At 36.7% G+C, this 25115-nt stretch overlaps 1 protein-coding gene and 1 long non-coding RNA gene across 2 annotated transcripts; one reads left to right on the top strand and one right to left on the bottom strand.

The window, feature by feature from the left end:
- The first annotated feature begins 2049 nt into the window (after positions 1–2049).
- Positions 2050–24098, top strand: LOC103140204 (periostin). The gene is made up of 23 exons (XM_007555218.2): positions 2050–2285; positions 3076–3174; positions 9794–9858; positions 9937–10094; positions 10933–11097; positions 11176–11322; positions 11441–11582; positions 13283–13495; positions 14139–14273; positions 14445–14590; positions 14991–15127; positions 16446–16576; positions 16668–16798; positions 18078–18180; positions 18275–18342; positions 18438–18483; positions 18562–18594; positions 21164–21379; positions 21503–21541; positions 22236–22280; positions 22395–22481; positions 22559–22594; positions 22722–24098. The coding sequence occupies exons 1-23, from the start codon at positions 2167–2169 to the stop codon at positions 22775–22777; spliced, it is 2517 nt and encodes an 838-aa protein (XP_007555280.2). The 5' UTR covers positions 2050–2166; the 3' UTR covers positions 22778–24098.
- LOC107836647 (uncharacterized) lies at positions 16823–18069 on the bottom strand. Its single transcript, XR_001662594.1, has 2 exons — positions 17648–18069; positions 16823–17589 (listed from the first exon to the last, which is right to left on the bottom strand). It is a non-coding gene; the product is annotated as an uncharacterized LOC107836647 (long non-coding RNA).
- Positions 24099–25115: the final 1017 nt, after the last annotated feature.

Raw genomic sequence — 25115 nt, 5'->3', positions numbered from 1 at the left:
AGAGAGAGAGAGAGAGAGGAAAAGAAAGAAAGAACAGGCAATCTTTACCAGTACAATATATAACTATTTGCAACATAAAGTGTGTTTGTACCATTTTCAAAGGCACTTGTCTCAGAGTATTGACTAATCCTGACCACTAGGGGGAGATATATAATACAAGATGTGCGGACTGTCAGTTTCACAATCAGCTGAATCAAACTAGGACTGAAGTTAAAACAAAAAACAGTTATTAATTTTCTAAAAAGGAAACAAAATCATTGAGTCCTCATGAGCAGACTGAACTTATTGATAATTGACAGCATGAGGATAAGTTAAATACAACTTTGTTGTAATTGAAGAAAATAAATTACCTGGTTAATTTGAACTTCATTTTAAAATTATTTTAAGTACTTGAATAACAGTAAATTATAATTACATTATATATAATAATAAGGAATATGTAGAATGGGCTATTTAAAAACTTTAACAAAAAGTAAATAAATAAAATAGCATCTCAGCTAATGGAAGACTTCAGATTTTTTGACATAAATTTCAGTTAAGTTATCAGTAATAATAGTCAGAGTCATGGATATGCAACATTCAGGTTTTATGATCCAGTAACCAAGAACAAATCAGAGCACTGCAAAAAAGCTAGAAATAGTTCATTCCAATCAAATTTAAAATCCCATTTGGTTAGAGTTGAGTCCAAGTAATATCAACCGAAATATTAATTTTAGTCTGTATTCTAACTTTTCTTTATTTCATAATGCCAATAACTTTTTGACTTTGAATTGCCTCATCGCTGAAACATGCTTACAAATAAACTTGCCTTGCCTTAGAAAATCAGTGATATTATACACTTGTACTACAGGAGGAGTATTTGCCAAAACTTTATGGAAAACTTCCTTTTCCAGACACTATATTTGAACCTGACATTTGGAAGACCTGTAAAGAACTGTAGCATAGCATCGTCTTAGGTTCCCAGAAGCTCATCTGCTAAATATAGTCAGGATTCAGATGTACAGGTATTAAAAATTACATAGTTAAACTGTGTGTCTTTCAAGCAACAAAGAAAATTATTCCAAAAGTTTATTTTCTCTCTACCAAAGTGTGTTTTGTTGTCATTTTAATAGAAAAAGTATCATAGAAGAGTTTGCTCGAATTTGTCTGCATCTCTTTGCATAAGCTGCTCCGTTCAGAAATCAAGACTGTACAGAACACTCTCCACAGAGGCTGATTCATGATGGATTTTTTTTTCTTTCCTCTTTTGAAAGTTGTATGCGATTTGGCTTCAACACAGGAGAGCAAGACAGCTGCAGAAAAAAAACAAAAAAAAAAAACTGGGACTGTGTTTAAGAGTTGAGGTAATGAGCATGACAGCAAGAAGAAGGAAGGCAGAAGAGGTTTAGGAAAAATAAGAAGATCATGGGAGGAAAAGTTGGTTCAAATAATAAAAAGGAAAACACAAAGGGAAAGCAGGATCAAAGTGGGATATAAAATATGAATGAAAGAGGTCATTAATGCAAAATCTCAACAAAAAACAGACTTTCTCTGAGTAACCGCAAATGGCTGATTAAAGTGATTTGAAAAGATGTCATAAGCAAGTTGGCTTGAGAACAGATATTAGGAGTACAAAATTAAATTCAGTGCATCTATTTATTTTAAGTTTTTTATAAAACCAAAATAAAAAAATAAAAAAACACCCGTTGACCGGTGAAATCCTTTAACCAAGGCTCCTAATTGCATATTCCTTAAATTACTGTTAATTTTAAACATTATTTACAGCATGCATTTTTTTTTTTAATTGAGTTGGTGTCCTTGGTGCTATGGGATGAGATGGTGGTTGAGTAAGTTCATGTAAAATGTGTGAAACAGCATGAGGAAGGAGGAGACAATGAACTTGTGCTGATTCTGGGCTGGAGGAAGGGTTTGGACTGAGAGGAAGGATGTGTGTGTGGTTGAGAGAAGGACGTCATGGTATGGAAAAGACAGGAGCAGAGTAAATAGAGAGTGGGTGTGTTGGAGAGTCAGGGATGTTGGTATAAAAGCTCCCCCTCTCACTTATGTGGTCCCATATCTTGTGGGTGGGTTTTTAAAAAGGGTGTGTTTAAAAGAGTGTGTATTCAAAGAACAAAAAGGAGAGTGTTTTGGTGACCTTGAGGCACAGAGGACTGATAACTCCTCAAGATGGATCAACTACCAGTGGTGACCTTAGTGATGGTGGCGCTCTTCTTTCTAGGAAGTGTGGATTCCTCAGCTTATGACAAAATAGTCACCCACAGTCGCATACGGGCGAGGAAAGAAGGGTAAGAAGAGAGGAAACAAATAGAAGGATAGATCAGGAAAATTATTTGTATGTAGATAGTCTTTACTGCTAAACAGAGAGTTCAAACTTTAGCTGCATCGGTAAAAAATTAGTAGACGTGTGTTTCTGAAAGAAAACGGCTTTCACAAACGGCTAAGAGTTACACCAAGATAAGTTAATTTTGTGCTTAATTTAGTTTCATATTTTCATTCAGCATTTCAGCACTTTAATTTAAATTTGAGAATGAACGTCCCATTATTTTCAAAGGACATAATTGATGAAAAAAAATCTAAGCAATCATAACGTTGAACAACTGGACATGTCCTTCACGCGCAGACACAAATATTAACTTGTTAAAATATGTATGATTAATATTTGCTGGGGGTTGTTGTTGTTTTTTGCTCGTCTTTCACAATTAGTGATTGATACAAAGCGACATCTATTGTCATTTAATTGACAATAGACGTAGAACATTTGTATAGAAATCCCATCAGTGATTTAAGGTTCTTTTACTGCTAAGACCCTTAACATGTTTACAATTTTTTTCTTAGCAAGAACAAAATTCTTGCTCAGAAAATTACTTAGAAAAACTTTATTTTTCTTAGAAGTAAAATACATTTTTGTCAAATCACTGCCATTTCTGCTACAATGTGTGCTCATTTGTGTGTCTTGTGAAACTAATCTACCCTGTCCGCGCCTACATATGACACTATTACTCCTCCACTTGATTTTCACTTTTTTTTTTCTTTGCTTTTTTGTCCTTCCTCCCCACAAAATCCTTTCTCTGACAGGCCCAATGTGTGTGCACTGCAGCAAGTGGAGGGAACCAAGAAAAAGTACTTCAGCACATGTAGAAACTGGTACAAAAAATCCATCTGTGGCAAGAAGGCGTAAGTCTTCCCTACATTGCTGATTTGTTCAAATATGCTTTGGGTCTTAGTATTGAACAGTCATCTAAAGTGCAAACTGCTCCCTGCTTTACCAAATCCACTGAATAAAGAAAACTGTCAGATCAGAATGAATATTAGCTGTGAATTTTTATTTGCATGAAAATAAATCACCCCAAGCACTTTCAGGTGGATAAGGGCAGCTGAGTTTGAGTTCTCTAAATTTCTGCCTCTGTGGTCAACCAATCCAGCCACTTTCCTCCCTAGAAAAAGAGGCAGAATTTTACATACTGTAAAACAACTGCACTCTTTGTCGTCTTTCATACCCCTTCATATCTAGTTTGGACTTGTAACGCAGTAATTTCCTATGTTGAACTTCTTCAACATTACCCGGCTGTGGATAAAATCCAGGAGATGCATCTGGTTTAATGAGATTTTAGTCTTTGTAAGCGTGTTGAGCTTTTTTGTGTGTTCATGGAAATGTTGTCTGCTTTTACTTTAACTAATTATGATTTAAGGAAGATATTTTCGAGCCAAAATCTGGAGGAATGTTGTGATGAATTTACTGCAACATTTTTTTTTTTTCTTGGGAAATGCCTCACCAAATGAGTGTAATATTAGGAAACAGCCAATGGAGTGTAAGGCCCAGCTGGAGCTTCATACCTTATCAAGCAGAGAGTGTGAAAAATGTGGTGCAGTCTTTCAGACTATCATCCAGTTAAACACATTAATGCAAAGAAACCAACATATTAGACACCTGAAGAGATTTCTGAAATGAACATCCTTTCTTGTCTTTCATCATGGAAATTCCTCTGTATCAGCACCTGAAATACAGGACATTCATATACACTAAGATAGCAATAATAATAAAAAAAAGAAAAAAAAGAGACTGAAGAGTAAGGTCAAATGTGAAATATTAGAATAAAACCACACAGTCATAAAAAATAGCATCCTTAGCCTCTTAGAAATGTTTATCTGAGTAATGTGGATGTAATAGCAGGGATTAGCAGGTTTACAGCTGCAACTTTTGACTTAATACACTTACACAATTCTCAAATATGTTATCAGAAAACAATATTACTCAATTTCCCAAGAGTTATTAGTGTCTTGCAGTCATGGTTCAGGGAATTTACTGCAAGACAAATTCCAAAAAAGACAAATTCCAACAAAGACATTTTGATAAGATACAGTGGAACTTGCAGCTGTAGTGTCCTCTGACCTGGATGATATATCAAATAGTGGGTCATTAAAAAAATAAAATAAAATCTGTAATTTAGACTGGAGGTATGCCATTCTGATGAAGTGATGAACTTTTCAAGTAGAAGTGGTTTTTGATTTGGCCACAAGGTCCTTCTGCTCAGGACAGCAACAGCTGGAGCAGAACATCGGGAGAGGGGGTACAATCCACTCCAAACATGTTATCTGTCAATTACACATTCAATGAATATTTCATAACTCCTTTGCAGAGACCCTCCCAGCTGTCTCCAAACCACCCCACCCCAATGGTGGGGGTAAAGGTGAAGGGGTGAGGTGCATTTCCATTTCCTGTATGTCCAGGAAATGGAAATGGGTGTCTGGCCTTAACTCCACTTAGGCACTCAAATCAAACTTTGCTTCTCACTCCTGGTGCCTGATTATGCTGAAGTTGGAATGTGATTCACAATCATTTGGGGGGAAATAAATATATTTAAACATATTTAAACATTTCTACTTTTAAATCTTAAATGCTCAGACTGATCAGACCTCAACTCAATTATTCTGCACACAAGTGAAGATCAATCAGATTTGAGAACTTTGGCCATCTTGAAGTGATAGAAGAGTGGAAATGACAAAATAGAGTCTGGTGTGTTTTGGGGGTGTTTAGGATGACAGGCTCTCTATCAGGTGTCCTCCAGTCCAGGTCTTCAGCGCCAGCGAATCACATGGCTGAATTGCCTCTCAGTATGCAGTCAAGTTCTCCAGAGTTCTGCTAATGACTTGATTATTTGACTCAGCTGTTGAAGGAGAGACACATTTATAAGTTGCGACAGCCGGTCCTCGAGGCCTGGATTTGATGACTCCAGCTCTTTCTTATGCAACAAGAACCCCGCTGCTTTTGAACTTTTACTCCCCAAAGGGGCATAGCATGTGTTCCTCTTGTCATTTGGCTTTCATATTGGAGCTTGGATCTTGGAATAAAGTCACACCTGGCGTGAATGTGTTCTGGATGCATGTCAGAAAATCAGTGGACTTTTCTGTTTGTTGTGACGGTAACTGGTGATACAAGCCAATGAGAGCATATCACTCCACATTTTATGCTTTCAGACACTAATGGAACTGGTTCATTAACAGACACTTTGCAGTCTGGTTTAAGAGGAATGTAATTGTTTAAACCTGTTAATAAATTGCTAATTCCTGCAACTTTTCTGGGTATCCATCATATTGGATTCTGAACTCTGGACCGCTCCACCACTCCTGGCTTTCTTAGTCAGAATTCCATATTTAGGAGTGATTCCTGTTGTATTTTCAACTGGAAACTTGTAAAGTCCAATTATTATGTAAAGAAAAAAAAACAACATAGACCTGAACTCCAAGAAAAAGAGGTGAAACCACTTCTCTATGTATTTTAAGATAGTAATAATAATAATAACACATTTTATTTGTAGGCGCCTTTCTAGACTCCCAAGGTCACCTTGACATAAAAGCAAGCAGATTATAAAATACATACCGGTAATAAAAAACAAAAAAAACACAAACAAGATTTACAAGACAGGTTGGAGATATAAGAAATAAATTAAGATATACGACAGACAGTTAGTTTATCATGCATATGATTGGTTGATTGCATAACAGAGAAGAACTGCCACAATTTTCATTAGATACAATTATTTAGGTATGTGCATTCATCTGTGCACTGATGCTCATCTGGAGGCCACATTATTCTGATGATTGCTTTCAGCGAACTGCCTTGTTCTGTCTCTGGTCTTTACTGCACCTATTATCCTGTCGGAGTAAAAGCCAAGAAGAAGAAGTGACTTCATACAACCTTCGACTGCCAACAATTGCGCAGCCAGTATTTATGTATTCAAAATTCTAATAAAAAATAATATGAACGTTTTGGCAATTTCCACAACAAAAGACAGCAGATTAAAGGTGATTAAAGTTTCCCTGATTCAACTATTTGAAATTGTGAGAAAAAAGATGTTTCTCACTAGTGTATGCTGAAGATTAATGCATCACTAAGCACAGCATTAGTCAGTTCCGTGTTAAAACTGAAAAATAGTATTTGGAATTAATCATCCATCTGTTAATATATCTGAGCAAATTTTTTACCTAACCTACTTCAATAATACTTCATCTGTGAATCAGTGTTGTGGATCAGCTTTCCCATTGCCTAACATTTTCTTTCTTTATTTGTGTCTCAGAGGAGATGTTTAAATTTATCGACCCCAAATTCAATATTCAGCAGTTTACCCAGCAGTCAACACACCCATTTGTTTTCATCACATCCCTGCATTAATGTGCAGCCTGAGTTCCCTAAAACTATTCCAGGCTTTGGGGAAAAACTAATGCATTTTCTTCCAGTTTCTTTTAGTTTCAAGTTGGACTAAGGAAATCTTTTACATGTCTTAACTGGTCCATAACTAAGTCATGGTTAGTCACAACAGAAACTCTGAAATAAGAGCTTATTTTTTCTTCAATAGAGTGAAAAAACACAGAAAACCTTAAGGATGGGAGTTGGAGAGGGTATTACGTGAAATGGACGTCCTTTTTGAGCTTTTTTTTTTTCTTACCATTTATGCATCAGTCAAACTCTGCATCTTGAGCCATAATATTTCTGTTACATTTTAGTGTCATTTCATGTTCTTGAAGAGACATTTAAATACAACATTCTACATAGTAAGCCTGTGTAATAGCTTGGGTTCTAGTGTCCTGGTTTTATTTCTGCTAATTTCAATTTAAATGTGATCATTTCTCTACCTCTGTATCTATAAACAGTTTGTACTGGGAGAACAGTACACTTTGAAGACTGACTAATGCAGAGACACATCAACCTCAGCTGGTATCAAAACCCCTTAGTCTTAACTTGCTGAGCTTTTGACTAAAACTGTGTGTTAACTGGAACTGTACCATGCCTGTGAACGTTTAGCAGTATTTCCTTTGTTGCAGCGATTCTGTTTACCTGTTGTTTTTTTTTTCTTCTTTTGCATCCAACAATGGCAGCAAAGACAGCAGTGGAGAAACACCGTCATCCAGTGTGTGCATAGTTAGATGAAGAGTGCCATCTATAAGCAATGTATTAACAAGTGTCGGATTCCAGATCTGTCACAAATGTGTGAGCATTCCTTTGGATGTTGGACCTAGAGAAAAAGACTGAAAGTCTTTTTATAGATTTTATGAGTAGTCACTTATGCATTTCTTAATTGTGTTCATGCATACTTTATACATTTTTGTCCAGTTTACAGGAACCTCTCATCATTCCCAGATCTAGCACAGTTGAGAAAAAATACATATCATTCAGTCTGTTTGCACAAATTGCAAGCTAATCAAAAAGGAATGAAACTGTGTGCTGTGAATTACAGCAGAGAGCATGAATGCTCTCTGCAAAGACTTTAAAATTTACAGTGAATGATGAAAGCTAGTTAAGAGACTGTTGGCTGAAAGCCTACATTTTGTTTTGGGTTGTCATTCCAGCATGGAGCCTGGAAATCCCAGGTTCTGACTCAGATGACAAGCCAATAAGATTCCCGGTTGGCTTTGCACATTTACAAGTTGCATGATAATGATACCCAAAAGATCTGATACTTATTTTTGCCTCCAGAAATAATGATTTGGTCCAATATTTTGTCTATCGTGATGGGGCCAGCCACTTTCCATTTCCATCTCTGACAATTTTATTCTCTCCCTGGTCCGGCTCCCATTTGTTCGACTTAAAAAAAATTAGATAAATAGACGGACAGGAAAGGTATGTGTAAGAATATTCCAAGAATTGTTTCCCAACCAGTTGGAAGCAGGTTATGATAGGTTTTTGCTTACTCCTCATGAATGATCAGCATGGTTCCTTTTCTGCTATATCAACAAATCCATTCCAAAGTAATGAAAAGTGGCCAATACTTGAAGGATCTGGGCCAGAAAAGTCACCCACTAGTTCCACTAAATGCACCACTATCTTCAGCTTATCTTGTGAGCCGTGATTCCCTGTCAGCTGAGCTGAAAAATGTAAATCCAGAGATGAAGTTTGGATTAAGGCAGTGTAACAACTCCAAAGGTCTTCAATGAATACTTTTTTCTTTCTCCTAACGTGTCCTCTCAAATTATCTTGAGATATCACAACTCAAAATGTAGCTTACATGAAACCCCAGAGAGAAATCCGAAACCTTAGTTAAACTCTAAAGTATTTTTACATATTTGTTGAAGCTGAAATGGTGACAATCATGTTTTTGGTTGGGAGCGGTACATTTCTTCAAATGGTGAATGATATTGATCTTTTCACACATTATCTGCCTCATAACATTCTGTCATGACATAGTGACAGTTTTAATAAATGTGTAAGATATATTTTCTTATAAAAGTTACATACTGCAGCTTTAATTAAAAGATAATGTTCTGACTATACATTCCTATTCAGAGATAAGGCTGCATATGTTATTAGAACTCCTGGGTCGGAAATAATGATTAATCTTTCAGTACGTTTTAGACTGATCAATTGTTTGATGAGATTGCTAAAGTTTGAAGTGATATAGTCTAGTATAGCCCCATCAATTTTGCTACAAGCAAGTCATGAGAATGATTTTCACATTACATAAACCTGTCTGCTTTCATTGTGAACATGATAAATGTTTGTCCTGTAAGTCTTCTGTTTCCTGTGGAGCAGTAGAGCAAAACTCTCAAGTCCAGTAAAGTTTCTCTGACTTCGATGTTAACTCTTACAGACTTGTTTTCTTCATGGCAGCTGTAGAGTTTTTGTCTTTTGTTTTGCTCAGATTTTCATGTCTTTTGGTCTGTACTGCTCTGTTGCACTGACTTTATGTGTGTTCATTTGTTTTATTGTTATATGACATTCGCTGGATGCCATTAGCTGACTGCTGAGATAAATATTCATTAGGGTTTCCAAATGTCTTCTGAGTTATCTGCTACAAATTTTTCACAATTTGTCTTTGGGAAATATTGAATATATTTATTGTGCTTTCCTTGTGTTTTCTCCTTGCACTTATTTTTAAGATGTCCCCCATACACCATGTCCTCCTCATCGAAAAACATTAAACTTAGCGAAAGTGCTGCTTTGTGTAGCCTTGCTATGCAATTTATTTTTTAGTTCACCAGTCATGATCCAAACAGTTGTCATTGTCTCATGGCTCCAGATGTTGTTTTCTTTTTTCTCTCACTCAGCTGCCAAATCTGCTCACTCAAGACAGCTTTTTTTTTATTCCCTCAGCTTGCATTACATTCATATTTGATCTCCCTCTGTTTTATTTATTTTCATTCTGCTGCCAAAAAAATTGAAACAGTACTACACACAGCAACTGCAAGTACTTGAGTAATAATGAGGGGTTTTTATTATTATTCTACATCTGCTTCTGGTTTAAGGATTAACAGTGAACAGAAACTTTCACGATTGTATTTATTTTTTCCCTTTTTCCAGGGAGGTCTTGTATGAGTGTTGCCCTGGTTACATGAAGCTGGATGGAATGAAAGGATGCCCTGCAGGTAGGATCCACTGTGGTCTAAACTTATTGCTCTTTGTTTAGTCAAAAATTGCTAACTCTAATTTTCTCTATTCTGCAGTGGCTCCAATTGAAAATGTATATGATACTTTGGGGCTTGTAAAGGCTGAAACCACACAACGATACTCTGACATGTCAAAGCTAAGACAGGAAATCGAAAGCACAGGCACCTTCACTGTGTTTGCACCCAGCAATGAGGCTTGGGATGAACTGAATCCTGTAAGTCATCTGGAGGTGTAAAATAGTCTTGTAACAAATATTCTAATTTCTTAAACGTTTCACACTTTCTCACATTTAAACCACAAACTTTTGCATTCGATTTATTGAGATTTTCTGGGATAGACCAAAATTGTTAAGTAAGTGGAAAATGAAATGGTTTTTGTAAAATTATTGAAAAATTACAATCAGAAAAGTGTGGCACAACCTGTTATTCAGCTCACTTTAATCTGATGTCACCAAAAGTAATATTAAGGGAAACCAACTACATTTTGAAACCACAAAACTTGTAAATAAACCTTAATAAACAGTAAATACAACAGTTCTGCAAAGGCTTTAGAGATTTGTTCATGAACTTTAAGGAACAAAGAACATCATGAAGAACAAGGTAGTAGTGCTTCATCCCTCACTAGGTAGTTGAGGGATGAAGCATTACTTGGAGAAAGCTATTGAAAAATATCATTTGCAGTTTGCCACAGGAGGTGCTCTGGATATATTAGATCACAACTATGCTTTTTGACCTTGGTGCCCATCGTTACGTGTGGCAGAAAATTAACTTTTCAGATCATGCTGAATGCACCACATGCTTTGTGAAACCGTGACAGCATCATTTTGTCACCACCAAAGAACCTGAGCTGACGAGATCAGCTGGCCACCACCATTTTACACTTGTGCACTATACTTTGTCGTGGTCTATTTCTTAAAATCCCAATGAAATACAATATTGTTTTGTGTTTATGTGCAACAATCTAGGGATTATGAATTCTTTTTCAAATTACTGTACATATTTGCATTAACAAAGCCATTTCCCGTACTGTCTTTGTTATTGTGACTTCCATAGACTGCACGAGCTGCGTTAGAGGACAATGTGAATATTGAGCTTTTCAATGCGCTTCACTATCACACGGTAAACCACCGCCTGATGACCAAAGACATGAAGAATGGAATGACTGTCACTTCGATGTACAATGACCAGGCGATCTTCATCAACCACTATCCTAATGGGGTCAGTCTATGAAACACTCACAGGTGCAGAGTCACGTAGTCATAATGACTGCACTGAAAATTGTATCTCTCTCTTTAGGTTGTGACTGTGAACTGTGCCAGGATCATCCATGGTAACCAGATAGCAACTAATGGCGTGGTGCATGTCATAGATCGGGTGATCAGATCTGTCACTGGTACAATCAAGGACTACCTGGAGAGTGAAGAAGAGCTTTCCTCTTTCAATGTAATCAAACTTGCAATGGCTTCAGCAGTTGAATTAAGTCTTGTATTCTCTGGATTTACATTTAACACAATATTTCTTGTTTTTTTTGTTTGTTTGTTTGTTTTGTTTGGTTTTCTAGAATGCAGTATTTATTGCTGGTGTTATGGATAAGTTGGGCCAGCCTGGTCAGTTTACGTTGTTTGCCCCAACGAATGAGGCTTTCGATAAGCTGACGCCAGGATTCATGGAGAGTATCTTTGAAAACGAGCCGGTCATTAAAGGTACAAACATGATGTATTAAATTGCTTATTGTCTTATTATGATTTCAGCTGACTTGAACATTTTCTGACTCTTTCAATGCTCCAGCTGCTCATATAATTACCACTCTACATACGTTGCATGTACAGGTCCAAGACACTGTTGTAATGCTTTTTAAAACAATGCATTCACCCTATTTAATATTCATCTTTTTTAACTAGGTTAATATTTTCCAAAGGAGCTTCCCTTAAAACACCTAGAAAAAGTTTAAAATTAAATCATTTGCTTTGTTAAAGCACAAGACACTCATAACTCAAACTTGATGCTAAAGACAGAGTTTACTTCAATTATAATTATGAATACATGTTATGTAAAACTGTAATACTTTACCTTAAATTGAGTCAATCCTAAGAATTGGATATTTTACATGAGTTTAAAAACATTTTGTTTTGGTAGATTGATGAAAAACATGTTTCAGGCATAACTGTTGGAAAAACAAAGACTCAAGCTACAAAAAATATTGCTTTTTGTGGTATTAAATTTAGCCACTATAATCATAATACCATGGAATATTAGGACATCCATCATCAAAGACACCGTGTGCATTTACAGCCACACGCTAGTGCTGGCAAGAAAATATGCAATTTAATCTTACTGGCCATATGACTCCCATCAAGTTCCACAGCTGGTCGTCCCATAAACTGAGCTTCTGTTCCATACCACGAGGCTTAGGTCATCGTCCACAACACACTTGTACACACGAAGAAGTGTGTAACGTCAAACTGATACGGTAACTATTAGCTAATAATTTTGATTTGGGCTCAGAAGATAAGAGGGAGTGTGTACTAGCTGCCTTCAAACCTCAGGAAACAAGCCAAATATACAAAAGTTATTTTCTACAATCGTTACGACACATTTCTGAGAAGAGCTCTCGCTTTTAGTTGAGAGAATTAACGTTCGCGCTTCGCAGATGTCACATTAACAGCTACACCTCATTATTTAGTTAAAATAGATAAGCATCTAAGCGTCTTTCAAGTGAGAAGATATTGAATTCTGCATCCTGGTGGTGAAAGTAATTACACCCGAGAGATGTCTGAAAGCACCAAAAACATTGAGGTGAAAATCAGAAGTAGCCTATGGAGCACGAGTGACCCTGCTCTAATAAATCATGTTTCATTTTGCAGCATGTTAATGGTTGGTTGGTTGGGTGTGTGTGTGGGTATGAGTGTGTGTGTGCGTGTGTGTGTGTATGTGTGTGTGTGTATCCCACGGATAGGGATCACATGCTACTAGAGTAGAAGAATGCAATCCATCAGAGACAAAACACTAAAACACTGTTTTCTAACGGCTGTGACCTCCGTTGGCAAAGGGAATGTGACCCGTCACAAAACAAAAATGGTTCAGGATTGGATTGTGGAGCACAAAAGGGTATTGATTTGACCTAATCATTACTCAACACAAAGGCAGAAGAAGCAACAACCAAAATATCAAATGAACCACAGGCATTATATGATGTCCATCAGCCTTACAGTTCATCAGTCCACTTTTTTGCTGCCAAGCCAGTCTTGATCAGTGAAGGCATGGACTCTACTTGACCTCTGACTGTGGGCTGTGGGTACGACTCACAGATGTTTGATTGAATTGATATCTGGAGAATTTTGATCATAACTTTATTTAATTGCCCTAATATAACCTGATCAGCACCTTCTACTGTATATTTCAGCCCTGGTGACCTACCACCTGCTGAACAGTGTCCAGTGTGCAGAAGCGATCATGGCAGGATCAGTGTATGAGACTGAAGAGGGCAGTACCATAGAGATTGGCTGTGACGGTGACAGTCTGACTGTCAACGGCATCAAAATGGTGCTGAAGAAGGATATCGTAGCCTCTAATGGAGTAATTCACCTCATAGACCAGGTGCTCATCCCTGATTCAGGTAAGTGACTTCTTTGATGTCATTTAACTACACGACAGCGACTTACAAAAAGAACCCTTGAATTTTTTTGTTATTTTGTCACGTTACAACCACAAGCTGGGATTTTGTGTGAGAGACTAACAAAAGGTAGTGCATAACTCTGAAGTACAAGGAAAATATTCTGAACCGTTGCATCATATATTTGACTGCAACGTTGTCCCAACTGATTCTAACCTCCATTTTGCTTCTCTGTCCTTGCCAAAGAGAAGAATCTCAACATTATGTGGCAATCACCATAATGATGATTGCTACCATCATGGTGATGGTAATCACCATAATGATGATAATGACTGAACACTGAACAGTGAACAGTGTATTCAAGGAGCTCTTAAGTGTCCAGATTAAAAAAATAAATAAAAAGCACTTGGAATAAGTAGTCATTTGACCAGAGCATCTTCCTCCATATGTTGTTTTGTTTTAAATGTGAAGAGTCCTGCGACTGGTTTGTTGCAAACTTGGGAATTCAAAAACATTTCAACAGTGGATTTCTTCTTGTTTTTTATCCATTTACTGTCAAATTAAAATAATTTTGATGTAAAGAAAGTCAAGGGGTTTGAATACTTTTATGTGTTTGTGTTTTTCATGTTTGTATGCCCTTGATTAGCCAAGGAAGTGAGGGAACTGGTTGGAAAATCCCAGAGCACTTTCGGCGACTTGGTGTCTGAAATGGGTTTAATGTCTTCCCTGAGTTCGGACACACAGTACACACTCCTCGCTCCACTGAATGCCGTCTTCACAGGTCAGTTGAAATAGGTTCTTTTGAAAAACAGAAAACAAGCTATTCTGTGTGATAAGTTCACATTTCATGTCATTAACATCTTACATACAGAGAAGAAAGTGGAAGCGATCTTCTGCAATATTTGCTTTTTCTAGCTTTATTTTAAAACTATCCTTAATGTGTACTTTTCAGATGAAGTGATGGCAGATGACGAATACCTGAGAATCATTCTGCAAAACCACATGCTGAAGTTAAAAATTTCACTGAGTATGCTGTTCAACGGACAGCTGCTGGAAACACTTTCTGGCCAACTGCTCAGAGTCTTCATTTATCGCACTGTGAGAGCTATGTCTGTGTCTGTTTGAGAGAACTGTGAACAAAGTATGTCAAAATATAATTATATATAACTATATTTGAAGTGAAAGCCAATGACAAACTGTGGCTCCCACCTTTGAAATCTGAAGTCGATGGGTGAGCTGTTTGTCGATGTTGTGGATGTATTTCGGCTGGAACCTAAAGCTGCTAACTAGCTAAATACGTTTCTGCTTGCTCGCTTTGGAAGCTACAATCATATGGGATTCATTTCTTCACAGAAACATTGTATTGTTTAGTTTGATTGATTGTGATCAAAGAAGATTGTGTGACAGAACTAACTCCCCTTGAAAGAAATTGTTTCCAGATACAAACAGTGATTGTTAGATGTGTGATTGAACTCTCTGGACTTCTCTCTTTTCAAAGGCCGTGTGCATAGAAAGCGCATGCATGGTCCGAGGCAGTAAAGAGGGAATGAATGGGGCCCTTCATGTCATGACGTCGTTGATCAAACCAGCCGACAAAACGGCCTTTGAACTCCTGGATGCTGATGGAAATTTTAAGTGAGAAAATTTTTTTTTTCATATATTTATTTTACATTTAAAATGAACCATACCAAACCCAAAGCAAAATGTTCCTGCTTTTTCTAATGTGTGTCAGATTAAAAGATCCCTTTATGGTGCTTCTACTTGCAGGCTCTTTGCTACGGTGGCCGACAGGTGCAAATGCGCAGCAACAGAGAAAACATGCAAACATAAAAAGAGACGTAAACAAATGAAATGTAGCAAACAAAAAGGAGACATGAACAAAAAGCAAATCATATGCAGCAAACAAAAAAAGAAACGCAAACAAAAAGCAAATGCAGCAAACAAAAAAAGAGACGCAAAAAAGCAAATGAAGCAAACAAAAAAGAGACACAAATCAAATGCAGCAAACAAAAAAAGAAACGCAAACAAACAGCAAAAGCAGCAAACAAAAGAAAAGATGCAAACAAAAAGTGATGAAAACGGAAGTGCTCCAGACCACTATAGGGAGTCGAACAAAAACAGCTGTGTCCAAATTTAGGGTCTGCATCAGTCTCACATTTCAGACGGGTGTCTGAAATGTTGCAATGGCGGCAAAATTATTTTTGCTGTGTTACACTTAAAATTACACAAAATGATTTTTTACTAAGTTTTTAGGCGACAATGTAGATGTATAGATCTGAAATATCTACTCAGTAAATCACTTAATTACAATATTGTTCCAACGTTTTCGGAGTTGTCTGCTCCCGCTGCATTAACAGCCAGCTCCCCTTGGCAGCTGTCAGCTGGCCGGGTGCTACAGGTTCGGTACACCGAGACAGAACCCATGTCTCCCGGCAAATCATTTTAAAAACTCCCAATACTTTTCCCCTATGAGTGGAGGTGAAACACATTAAGTCTGGTAATAGCTGTAAATATTTTTGGTTTACTAAAGTTATTTATTTATTTATTTATTATCCCGCAGTGCTGATGAGGCATCTTCTGCTGTTTTGGTCGAGCAAAGCAGGAGGGACTTTTGTTTGCGTCTCTTTTTTTGTTTGCTGCATTTGATTTGCTTTTTGTTTGCATCATCTCTTCTTGTTTGCTGGATTTCATTTGTTTGCGTCTCTCTCTCTTTTTTTTTTGCTTGCATGTTTTCTCTGTTGCTGCGCATTTGCACCTGTCGGCCACCGTACTCAGCAGCTCACATGTTCTTCATTTGCCTTCACTGATTGTAAATTTGAAAATGGTAACATAATTTCTGTTGAATGTTCATGATCCTTAATTCCTGTTTTTTTTATTAACATTTTAAATGTTTTTTGTTTGTTTGTTTGTTCTTTCTTTCTGTTCTCCCATTGACAAATAATGTCAATGGCAGGATTTTCTTGTCACTAATGGAAACAGCTGGTCTGGAAGATCTGCTGAAGCAGAATGGCTCCTACACAATCTTTGCACCAACTGACGAGGCATTTGAAGCCCTTGGTGCAGATGACTTGGATTTGCTTAAAGGTTAGTATCCATCAAAACCCCACCGCGATTTTAGTAGCTCAGGTATGCACTTGAGTAATCAAATCAAAATCGTCTGTGTCGTCATTGGCAGGTGATGTAAAGGCTTTGAGAAACATTCTTCTCTACCACTTCAGTGAGGGCATCATCATCAATGGAGGACTAGAAGCTAAAGTGACTAATCTATTGAAAACTCTGCAAGGCAAACCCCTCCAACTTAAATCTGTAAGAGCTTTTCCATTTCTTCTACATCCTCAACTCAAAAAAGCAGAAAGTGAATGAATACATCCATCTATCATCAATTAAGTGGTCATTTTGAAACCATTTTTTTTTTTTTTTGGAACATGCCCGAAAGTCTTCACAACAAGGCATCCTAATTAGATGCCCAAATCTACCTCTTCAGTGAGGGTTGACTCCTTTCGAGTAGCAGATCCTAATGAAGCTCCTGACCAAACACAGCCGCCTTGTGTAAAAAGCTAATTTCAGCTTCTTGTAGCCGGAATCTTGTTCTTTTATTCATGATCTATAGGTTACCACGAGTGACTTACAGGCAAGAGTCTGAGCTGAGACAGATAAGTAAATTTACAGCTTGCTTTTGGGCTCAGTATTTCTTTATCATCACAACAAACCAAAGAAGAAGACAGATTTTTCCAGATAACATTCTAATCAATCTGCCATTCTCTGGTTCCACAGCAAGATGTTTCATCCCCTCCAGTGGCATCAGAGACTGAGTTCTGATCTGGAGGGGAAAATCTTTTTTTTTTCCTATCGATCCAATTCATTTTGTTTTCTACACTTGACCACATATTTTCAGAACTTTAAAACTGTACATGTAAGATCCTAAAACAAGTTCAAAATCTGCTTTCAAATGGATTTAGTGGCACATATGCAACACAAATGTCACCAAAAAAAAATCTAAACGTACTTCCAACTTCTGGTAAATTGCATGCACAAGCATCTCTTGAATGAAATATGTTAAAGATAAAACAAAGGTTGAGTGTTTTTTAACACTCAACCTTTGTTGAGTGTTAAAAAGATGAAACAAAGGTTGAGTGTTTTTTTTTAACACTGAACCTTTGTTTTACCTTTAACTACCTTTACTGTTTCTTCATAAACATGCTTTTGTCATTGTGTAATTAAATTTTATGGTCACACATTCTGGGAATTTGAGTTTTGGATTCAACTTTTTTTCAACTATCTCATTTTAAACTCACATCAGAGAGGCCTATATGAAAACTGCTTCAAGGCTAAACAATATGCTGTGGAGAACAGCCAAGGGTAATAAAGCATAATATCTTATCTTAAACATCAATGCGAATTCTTTACCTTCACTCCTCATGTCTACCTCCCTTTGAGCCTCTACCTGCTTCAGCTTGTTTATTTTTGGGGTCAGCTACAATGAAGTGTTGCAATATTTTGGTTTTCTAATACATTTCTCTTTCAAAATTATAAAAATGGCATATTCTCAAGGTTTGATTTTTATTTTTTTCTCTTTCCCCCAAAGGAAAATAATTCTATCCGTGTCAACTCAGTGGAGATTCCAAAGAGTGATCTGATGGCTATAAATGGTGTGGTCCATGTGGTGAAAAATGTTCTCTACCCAGCAGGTAAGAAATGGCATGCAACACCCCATCATGTGTGTTCGAGTGGCATAATAGACATATTGCATAATCAAGAAGATATGTTGCATGTCATGTATAGACCTACCTGTGGGCCGTCAGGACCTCCTGTTGGTGCTGCAAAAGCTGATTAAGTATATTGAAATAAAGGTATTGGAACAACAACAAAAAAAAAAAACAATCATGATTAAAAGAGAAAAGTACTCTGTTTAGTATATCATCTGTTTGTGCTTTTTGTTCTTTAGTTTGTTTCTGGATTTACTTACGCTGAGATCCCACTCACCTTTATTAGTAGGTGTTCCTTTTTTTTCCCTTAATGCAGTAAGATGAGTAAAAATAGAAGCTAAAACTGATTTTACTACTTTACAGAACGGATCATCACAACTACTCGTTACATTAAAGGTAAGACAACAACACTGTTAAAAGATAGAGACCAGCTTTGTTGTGGAGTACCTGCAGGCTCTATTGGTGTAAATGTTGTTTAATGAATAATAACTATAGAAATCCATTATGAAGCAAGACGAAGCTCATTAGTACATTAAAACTATTGTCTGGTCCTGCTTTTTTTTCCCTCCACTCTCATTATCATTTAAGCCTGCTTGGGTCAGTTGGTATTTCTAAAATGAGGTAGTAAGGGTTTAAAGTCATAGACCATGAAGGTCATGTGGAAGTCGTTTCCTCATTTAAACTGAGCCAATACAAATCGCATAGAGCGTTAAAATTATTATGAATCAGAAAAAAAAAAGTTTTCATAAGTAATTGGGCTTCAATTCAAACTCGGATATCTTAAACTCCCAAGGTTTGCATTTGAAGAATTTGAAAGTTGATGACGCAGAGGAAAAAGAATGTAACTGACTTGATAAGACCTTGACGCCTTCTCCCTGCTGTATTCAGCTGAATTGCACTTCTTCTTGCCAACATACTTTATCATGCTAAAAGTATTATGATTCAGTTTCTGAAAAACTATTCCAGTGTTTATATGACGAACATTATTAGTCTGAATTAGATTTAAGGAATTCTACTTCTCAAAAAACTGATCAGACATAACTGAAATCAAATAATTTCTAGGTTTGTTGAAATCCTTAAATAAATTCACAGTCACTTTACAAGTCAAAACGTATCTGAGTCTCACATTTCAGCAACAAGGTAGTTCAAAGCGTTACATCTGCCCCAACTAATCTTGAACTATTTTGGAAAGACAATTGGGTAAAAAGTTCTGTCTCTTCTGGAAATATTTTAGAGACATTTCTTAAAAGCCCTGCAGCTGCTCCGGTATTGTTTCAGCCAGGCTGCATATGTGGTTGCAAAACGTCTGCCATAATGTGAAGTGGTGATGATGGACCCAAATGCAGAAGAGAAGGCGAGTAGATTGAGGAATTTTAAGGGAGAAATAATTAAATAAAACTAACAAAAACTCAGTGAATAGCAAAAACGGGAAATAAAGCAGTAACCAGATGGCATGAAGATAACAGGAGGATTCAGTGAAAAATAAATGAAGGGGAGCTGTTTAAATAAGGGGCATTTGAATGCTGGAGCAATGGTGCTACTTGGAAAACAAGGTGGGGAATTGAGGGAGATATGGAGAGACAGGGTGAGGGCATAGGGGAGCTGTGAGGACTAAAACTGACAGGGGAGCAGGAAATACAGCTAACCCTAGCCAAAAATAATTAGACATTAGTAAATATGTATAATCTAACTAAAATAAAACAAACAGATCTTCAGTAATACAGAAAAAGTCTGATTTAATCAAAACAAAGAATAACTACTGGCAAACAGAGTGAAATGATCAAAACCATAAACACAGAAAAAAAAAACAACCCAAAATCCTGACAACTCTCCATTATTCTATGTAAAAAGTTTTAGAAAAACACACATCCTTTTTTTCCACCTCAGCATTAGGCTCCACAGTAACCGAGGTCTGTGGTTGTATCATAACAGTGAAAAAAAAAGTGGTGATAAACACTTTCACCAGCCATTTTAATACTTTGTTGCCAATATCACGTTCAGTGTTGCAACAGTATTATATGCACAAAGGTAAACAGCCAAAGTTTGAAGAGTAAATTACCTTCTCACTTTATGACTTAATTTCAAAGAGCAGATATTACTCTGGCTTTGAGTCTAAATGTAGGCCAAAAGGCCCCAGGCCACAGATTAGAAGGCAGTTGTAATTCTTTTTATGGCCCTTATAAATATTGTCAGATAAAACATAGTCATAGGTTTGAAATAGGCTTCTGGCAGATGTTCTTTTTTTGTCATATTATTTTCAAATCTTCGTAAAAAGAAAATTAAAAGCATGCATTTTGGAAAGTACTGAAATGTGTGATGTATGTTATAAAACTAATGCAAATTGGTTTCTAAAATGCAAGTAGCTGACTTTTAATAAATCTGCATGATTGGATCTGGAGTAGTACGGGCTGAAGGGAGGCTTTCCAATCTTTGTACTGCCAAATCAGTTATTGTCATCTTGGTCCCAGTGTAGATTCTGCCAGGCCAGCCCCTCTTTGACCTCAAGGTGTTGTCTTGGAGAGGAAGGTGTTGGACTGGGGAACCTAGAGTTAAGGAGCTGTAGACAGATGTGGGCCTCATTTGAATTAACATGGGCATTGCTTTACTCTTGTGTTGATGAAAGATCTAGGCCAAAAAGTTAAGCTTTACATTTACATAAACTTCAACTCTCACCTGGTTTCACCACCAACTTACCAACTCTCACCTGTGGTTCCATGATTTGGATTATGACAGAAAGAACTAGATTACCAACTTAGGCGGCTGGAACGAGCTTCCTTTGTATGGTGGATGTGTGGATCCACAATCTTTGGTCGACTCAAAATGCTTTTATTTAACAGGTACAACTTAATCCACTGCAAAAAGCAGAACAAAAAAATTATATATAAACAGTTTTAAAGCTATATTTTATGGTAAGAAATGCCTTTGCAACATTTATAAACATAACTTTTAACATGTTTCTTTTTAGTACCCGAAACAGAAACGGTGATCATTGAAGAAAAACAACCTTCGATTAAAACAGTTACCACAGTCATTGAAGGGAAGCCAAGCATCAAACAAGTGACAAGAGTGATAAAACCAGCTGGCTCAAAGGTGGTTGCTGAGGTGGACCAGTCCACCAAAACGGTAACCAGGGTCATCGGCCGACAGCCTTCCATGAGCAAGGTCACAAGAATTATCGGAGGTAAGTTAAAAAATATGTGCATTTGGAAAATGTATTCATCTGTTGTGTTGTGGGTCCAAAACAACCAAGGAAGTATGAAAAGCAACAAGCTGATCACTTGTGATCTGATATGTTTTAATGCAGGTGGAGAAGACAGAACTAGTAGGAGGAGGACAGAAACAAGTAGGTTGCTCTAAAATGTTGAATCCTTTCCAGAGGGCCTTAAGCCTCGATTTAAGACTGTGTCTCTTTCAGCAAAAACACTCTCTATCTTGTTAAAATGTGAAAGCATCATTGACAGTTACTGCAGAGCTCAATTGAAGGTGTTGCTGCAAAGTTTAGAAAGACCAACTCTCAAGCGTCTAGGCAAAACGGAAGATGTATGTAGAGCTGTGTCTACTCTTTCATAGCACTGCATGTCTGAAAATAATAAAAAGAAATAGCACCATGCTTGGCAAAATGCAAAAAGCATATCAGCACAAACACACGGACCATCTGTTGAGCAAGGTGGCAAATAATGAATGATGATGAGGCCGTGTCTATGTTGCCATGGCCCCTGGACACCTAGCAGTCACTAGTCTGCTCATGACTTTGTCTGTATGACAAAAATAAATATACAATCATCTCTTTGAAAGCTGAAGCCTGACGTGAAATGGGTCTAATATTAGTATTAGATTCCAAACTTAGCTGCATATCTAAAACAAAATGGCTACAAAGCCTGTCAAAATTCAGTCCTCAACTAGACTGAAATGCTAAAATGCAGTGAGGAGATTTTAGCCTGAAAGAACCAAAGAAATAATGGGAAGCAAATTCAGTCAATAGAGATTCAAAACTGTTAAATGGCACCCAACCTTCTTCTCCCATCCTAATCTTAAAGGTGAAACCACAATCACCACGGTGAACGAGCCTCAGATCATTGCGGGTAAGAAGTCTGCACATTAAGGCATAAAAACGGTTGAGTTTAAGAAGACTGAACGAAGTCAATATCAATGCATGTCCAGTGACTATCTTTAAAGAGGTTTGTTTGCACATTCAGTTCCAGATTTGTCTAAGATCACCAGCTTCGGTGATAACCCAGCTCTGCTAAATGAAGAATCTGGGAAAATCACCAGACTCATTCAAGGTGAAATCCCTTACCTGCAAATCTGTAAAGATTTAGCAATGTATCAGCATGACTGAAAAAGCTGTTTCCTTTTACAGAGGGCGGAGGATTTTCTGCAGCTAAGAAGCCACCAAGTAAGAGCCTGGATAGAAATATAAAGCCTTAACCTGCAATTCATTTGTTCTGTAGCCTAATTTAACCGTTTCCCATTTGTTCTCCATCACAAACCCGGTATAATTAGTCCTGTTTTATCTTTCACAGCTGGAGTAAGAAGAAGAGCAAGGCTGGTCAAACGTCATTACAAACCAAAGGAGTGATGTGAAACAGAAAGAATGCATGATCAGTGCTCCTGGTTGAGTTCTGGTGTAACTGTGGACTAATTCAAATTAATCGAGTGAATCAAGCAATTTATTTGTCTTAACATCATCTAAGCCAATCTCTGTGTGGTAGGAATGATGTGTTTTAGTTTTGTAATGGAATTAAAATACTTTTCATGTGAATGTTGCATCTTAAAGCCAAAATTTTATAGTGGAATAAATGGGGGATGAAAAATGAGACATTTTACAAATGATCCTTTAAAGTTTTTATGATGTGAAGACATTTCTTAGGAAGACTTTTGGGAGGTTTGCAATGAGTTTTTGTATAAAATTATGCTTCTAATATCACGACAAACGGTGTTTTAATATTACTATGCTGTTATTCAAGTGGTAGTGAAAAATAAATTGGATATTTTTTTTCTCAGTTTTCAAGAAACCTTTTGTTTTGGAAAATTAAACTTTCTCTTTGTCCCGAATATAAGTTTCTACCATGTTTGCATCTAACATTTACAATGTTGCTGAAAAAAAAATACATTTGTAAATACATATGAAATAGACTTTGTTTCATTTGTTTTTCATATTGCTGAGATATTACCTGAAATACTTAACAATAGAGGATATTGTCCTCTAATGAAAAGTTAGATGTCACCAAGAAAGTTATGTCATTTGCCAAGAATGTTTCAGTTACCAGTGCTTAAAAAGATACCAGTGATTATAGCATTTACTTATTGTGGATTTATTTATTTAAATTTTGGGTCAATTTTATAATTGCTGTTAAATTATGTCAATGTTGTTTTAAAAGTTATTTGTGGAATGGAAATAGTTTCAGATATGGAGCTGGTCATCTCAGAATATATTTGGAATTATTTGACATCTATGTTTTAGTGACTTGATCCTTCTGTAGTAAGTCCGATTAGTAACCTAAACTGCTTATAGGAAGCATGATAGATTTTTAATAGCTTGATAACAAAAAGCTTCAAATCATCAAATTTCTGCCTCATGCAGAATTAAATAGAGTAGGCCACGCCCACTTCAGCTTCTACACCTTGTTCGTGTTGCGCGTGTCAAATAACTCCACTGTTTGCACATTTTTAAAAGTCGTTTAAGAACATGTTTTATTGTCTGGTGTCTGTCTCCAGCCCAGACAACAATATGCCTGAAGAATTACAACATTAGCTTTGCTGCTTAAAAGATTTATAATCATATAAATCCTGGAGAAAAATACATGACATATCTCCAGTTACACAGAATTGTCGAGACACTTTAGTTCCACAGTTGTCTTTGCAACTGTCCCAATTACACCATAAACACGCAACCATAATGAAGAGATGTCACACATCTGAGCCAAAACATGCTTATGCCAAAATCTATCTCATAGACTTCATCTAAAGGATGTATTAAAATTGTTTTGTAAGTGGAGAGAGGGGCCATTTTGTCATTCTGTTTTATAGGAACAGAGAGCAAAACTACCAAGTAAATCTGGAACCTGGAAGTCTGGCCATGATATGTTGTTTTTTTGCTGACCTTGTGTAATCCCATGTTTATTATTAAAAACCTCACCAGCAACCCATTGCACTTTTATAAGAATTTCACTATTCACAGCAGTGACAAGTGCCATCTTAATGAGAGCATTATGACAGGTGTCTCTGTAACAATATAGCTACACATGTAATATAGGTGATGAACAAGCAGTCATACTGAGTGCAATTTCCATTCGAAGAAATGTATTGTTTTTATTTATTTTATTTTTTTTACGACCACAAGGTACATGAGTGTGCAGTATGCATTATGGTCCGCCAGTTCTCAGAGACATTGCAATCCGTCTCCCAGAATCTGATCCAAAGATTTCATACATTCTTTTTCTCCAAGTACAATTCCAGAAAACTACGCTGTTTGTTCTTCAACTCTAAATTAAAACCAGCCAACCATAGCAGCAAATCAAAAATTTATAGAGCCTGAGGGGAGTCTCTGCTGAGACAAGAGCAAAGTCCCATCCAGATTTACTCTATGATGGATGAACTGTGACTGAAAAGGATTTCCAAATAATCTCAAATGCACGACTTGTGTAAATCGAAAACAGGGGGATTAATTTAATGTGGTGTGTTTGGTCGAAAGAGATCAAGAAACACACCCCATCATGCTTGATGCAAATAAACTATTATTTGCTCTGATATATACATAAAAAGACCATAATGACAATTATTTATAATTCTGCTTAAATTCACTGATTAAGGATTTCTAATTACTTTTAAATTTCCTAGTTACTTATGAATAACTATGCTAATATATACAAGCCTTTGAAAATGCACTATTCCTAGTAGTACAATACTAGGAATAG

The sequence above is a fragment of the Poecilia formosa genome, unplaced genomic scaffold (genome assembly GCF_000485575.1).
Source record: "Poecilia formosa unplaced genomic scaffold, Poecilia_formosa-5.1.2 Scaffold3, whole genome shotgun sequence".
NCBI classification, from domain to species: Eukaryota; Metazoa; Chordata; class Actinopteri; order Cyprinodontiformes; family Poeciliidae; genus Poecilia; species Poecilia formosa.
Note: the sequence above shows the minus strand (reverse complement) of the source record. Positions and strands in the feature narration are given on the sequence as shown.